The sequence below is a fragment of the Aptenodytes forsteri genome, unplaced genomic scaffold, assembly GCF_000699145.1.
Source record: "Aptenodytes forsteri isolate BGI_AS27 unplaced genomic scaffold, ASM69914v1 Scaffold422, whole genome shotgun sequence".
NCBI lineage: Eukaryota > Metazoa > Chordata > Aves > Sphenisciformes > Spheniscidae > Aptenodytes > Aptenodytes forsteri.
The window spans coordinates 458,023-461,745 of NW_008795687.1; the positions used below are offsets into that span (position 1 = coordinate 458,023).

General features: G+C 67.5%; 1 protein-coding gene across 1 annotated transcript; it reads left to right on the top strand.

The window, feature by feature from the left end:
* Positions 1–446: 446 nt before the first annotated feature.
* SLC52A3 (solute carrier family 52 member 3) lies at positions 447–3,296 on the top strand. Its single transcript, XM_009282743.1, has 4 exons — positions 447–495; positions 1,489–2,559; positions 2,825–2,948; positions 3,084–3,296. The coding sequence occupies exons 2-4, from the start codon at positions 1,532–1,534 to the stop codon at positions 3,294–3,296; spliced, it is 1,365 nt and encodes a 454-aa protein (XP_009281018.1). The 5' UTR covers positions 447–495; positions 1,489–1,531.
* Positions 3,297–3,723: the final 427 nt, after the last annotated feature.

The window sequence follows — 3,723 nt, forward strand, 5'->3', positions numbered from 1 at the left end:
AGGCTGACCCCAGCCCCTGACCTGCCCCGTGGGGGGGGGCGGCTGAGACCGGAGCTGGTCCCTCTGGCCCCCAGGCACTCCTCCCTCCAGCCATGAGGGTCCCCTCGGGAGTGGGACCCGCCGCTCATCCCTCCAAGGACTTCAGAATTTTTCCTTATGCTTTCTTGTTGCTTTTATCACACCCTGTGCCGGCAGCCGACCATCCTCGCAGCTCACGTGTTCCCCCTGGGACCTGCCAGGACCCGCCCACCCAGGACAGGCGCCCTGAAACGCAGCTTCGGACCCCGCTGCTGAGCACGTGGCGGGAGGCTGCGGGGTTCCCCCGGCCACCCCCGACCCCGGGGGTCTGCCAGCTGGGACCAGGACAAGGAGCAGAGCGGGGCCAGGTCATCACCCGTCTGCATCCGGAGGTGGTGACGCGCCCACATCACGTCACTGCCCCAGCAGCCAGGACTCGCTCCCGCCCGCGTGCTGCTGCCGGTTCCCCAAAGCGCAGTGAGTTCCCCCTTGGGAGATGCCCCAGGGATTCCTGAGGAACCGGTCAGACCGGGAGCGCTCTTCCTTCCTGGCTCCTGCTCGGTACCGGCGTCCCCGACGCCTCCCCACGGGGCCGGAGCCATGAGTGGGTTGTTGCACTCGCCAGGCTCAGCCCCGGGAGACGTGGGTTTCCTCCGCCGGGCTCAGCGCTGCGGCAGAGGGCTGGAGCCGGGCTCTGCCGGACTGCGGGGGCATGGGGATGCGGGGACACGGGCTGTGGGGATCCTCCTTCCCTGGAGTGGGACGGGAGCCGGTGCCCAGGGCTGGCAGGGGATGTGGCTGGATCCTGGCTGACTCAGCTCGCTGGTATGAGCCAAGGCTGGTTTGCAGGGGGGGCTGCAGGGGCCCTTCTCCCCGTGGCCGCCGGAGCCTGCCGGGATCTCACGGGACCCGGCTGGGAGGAGACGGGCGCTGCTTTGCCCTGCCCTGCGGATGCGGTGGGAGGTACGAGGCCTACATTCCCAGCAAAGCAGCTGCCCAGGCCTCTCAGCCCCCAGGTGAGAGCCATCTTCACCCCGTACCAGGCTGAGCCGTGCCGTGCCAGGCTGTGCCGTGCTGCGCCGTGAGCTGGGGCAGGTTCGATGCCCTGCCAGGTCCCGTCCCGGCGCTGCGCCTGGTGCTGCCCAGCCCCAGCTCTCTGGGACGGGACCCAGGCGGAGCCGAGCGGGTCCCGCACCCAGTGCAGGCGGGCGCGGCGTCATTGCCCGCGGGGAGCAGGGGGGTCCCCAGGGCTTGAAGGGGGCAAAGGGGGGCCAGGCTAGGCCGTGGGGAGGCCGTGCTGCTCTGCGAGTCCCGCACCCCCGTGGCGTGTGGGAGAGGAGCCACTGTGCCCATCTGCCTGCCTGCCTGCCTGCAGAAGGGGGAACGCAGGCAGCGGTTGTGGGAGGGCCAGGGTCGGGGTCCGGGGGGGTCGAGTCTCACCCCACTGCTGATCGAAGCCTCTCCCTGCAGTGCGGCAGCGTTGCCCTCGGGCCCAGGCACCCAGCCCTGAGCAATGGCACTGCTGACCCACCTCCTTGCCTGCATCTTCGGCACGGGCTCCTGGGTGGCCATCAACGGGCTGTGGGTCGAGCTGCCGCTGCTGGTGACGGTGCTGCCGGAGCAATGGGACCTGCCCTCCTACATCACCATCATCATCCAGATGGCCAACGTGGGGCCGCTTTTCATCACCCTCATGCACCGCTTTCGGCCCGGCTTGCTGAAGGAGGTGGCCATTATCTACATGGTTGTGTCTGTGGGTGTCATGGCCTGCTTGCTTCTGGCCTTCTTCTGGAACTACACATCCCCCATCGCTGGGAGGCCCCACAGCACCGCCTTCCTGCTCCTCACCTTCTTCCTGGCCCTGGTGGACTGCACCTCCTCCGTCACCTTCCTGCCCTTCATGATGCAGCTGCAGCCCCAATACCTGACCACCTTCTTCATAGGCGAAGGGCTCAGCGGGCTGATCCCCGCTCTCATCGCCCTGGGCCAGGGCTCCGGCATCTCCAGCTGTGCCAATGTTACCCACGTGGTCAACATCACCATTGGCAACAAGACCGTGGAGAGCACTGTCTTCCAGCTGGAGACCCGCTACCTCCCAGCCAATTTCTCCACCTTCTTCTTCTTCCTCCTCATGACTGTAATGATGCTGGCCTGCTTGCTGGCCTTCTTCTTCCTCGCCAGGCAGCCCAAGGTGTGGGAGCTCTCCCAGCAGCAGCTGTTTCCCAGCAGCATCATGCTGAGCTCATTTGACCAAATCCCCAAAGAGGAAGCTAGCTCGCGGCTGAGCAGGGGCTGCCCGTGCCCGAAGGATGCCAAGGGGCCTGGGGACATCCTGCCGGAGAAGGTGTCCTGCCCCCCGGCCAAGCTCACCTTCATCTACCTCCTCATCGCTTGGGTGAGCGCTCTGACGAACGGGGTCCTGCCGTCCGTGCAGTCCTACTCCTGCCTGCCCTACGGCAACACCGCCTACCACCTCGCGGCCACGCTCAGCTCCATGGCCAACCCCCTCGCCTGCATCGTGGCCATGGTCCTGCCCAGCAGGTGGGTAGCAGGGCACAGGGGGCTGCGGCAGGGTGCACCCCAGGGGCTTCTGCCCCAGGAATGACCCCCGCTTTGCAATGGGGTGGGGGGGAGAAGGCACCAGGTGGGAGAGGGTCCACAGGGTGCCGGTGCCTTGGCAGCAGAGATGCCCTGGGAAAGGAGGATGGGGTCGGCATGGAGCCAGTCAGCCTGTGCCGTGGGTCTGTGCTGCTCGCCAGGGCCGGGCTGGCAGTACTCCCTGGTGTCACCCGCGTGTCTCTTGCAGGTCCCTGGCCCTGCTGGGCACCCTCACCATGGCAGGGACGGGCTTTGGCACCTACAACATGGCCATCGCAGTGATGAGCCCCTGCCCGCTCCTCCAGCAGTCCCAGTGGGGCGATGCCACCATTGTAAGTCACGGGGTCCCTCTTGCCCGGGGAGGTCTCTGGGGCCACCCCCTGCTCCATCCTCACCACCATGTCCCCTGGCCCCACGGTGGAGAACCCCCCGGTCCCGCTGACTGCTCTCTCCCCCTGCACCACCAGGTCCTCTCCTGGGTGCTCTTCACCGGGACGCTCTCCTACGTGAAGGTGATGGCTGGGGTGATCCTGCGGAGCCACAGCCGCAGCGCGCTGGTGTGGTACGGGGCGGTGGAGCAGCTGGGCTCCCTCCTTGGGGCCCTGCTCATGTTTCCCCTTGTCAACATCTACAGCTTCTTCAAATCTGCCGACTACTGCAGCCTGCAGTGCCCACTGTGAGTGGGACGGGCACCCCTGGACAGCCCCTCTTGCCAGCACGCACCCCCAAAACGAGTGAGGACTGGGGGGCCGGGAAAGCAGCGCTGGGACCGGGGGGCTGTGGGCACGTCTCCCCGCCGGGCTCTGCCAGGTCCTCGGGCGGGAGCAGCTCCATGGCTTTGTCCCCAGCCCGGGCACGGGGCATCCCTGTCGCATTCAAAGCAATAGAAGGTGTTTGCTCAGCCTTCGGCCTCCCTGCTGCCTGTGCCACCCCATGCCGGCGGGCAGGGAGGGGCTGCCTGTGCCGGTGCCCCCCGCCTGGGTACCGCTTGGCTGGGGCCACGTACTGTCCCTTCCCCTGGGGGGTCTGGCACCATTTGGCATCGAGCCCCAAAGCCCCCCCAGGACCCCGCGGGTGGGCACAGCCCCAGCTGCGTCCGGCGGCACC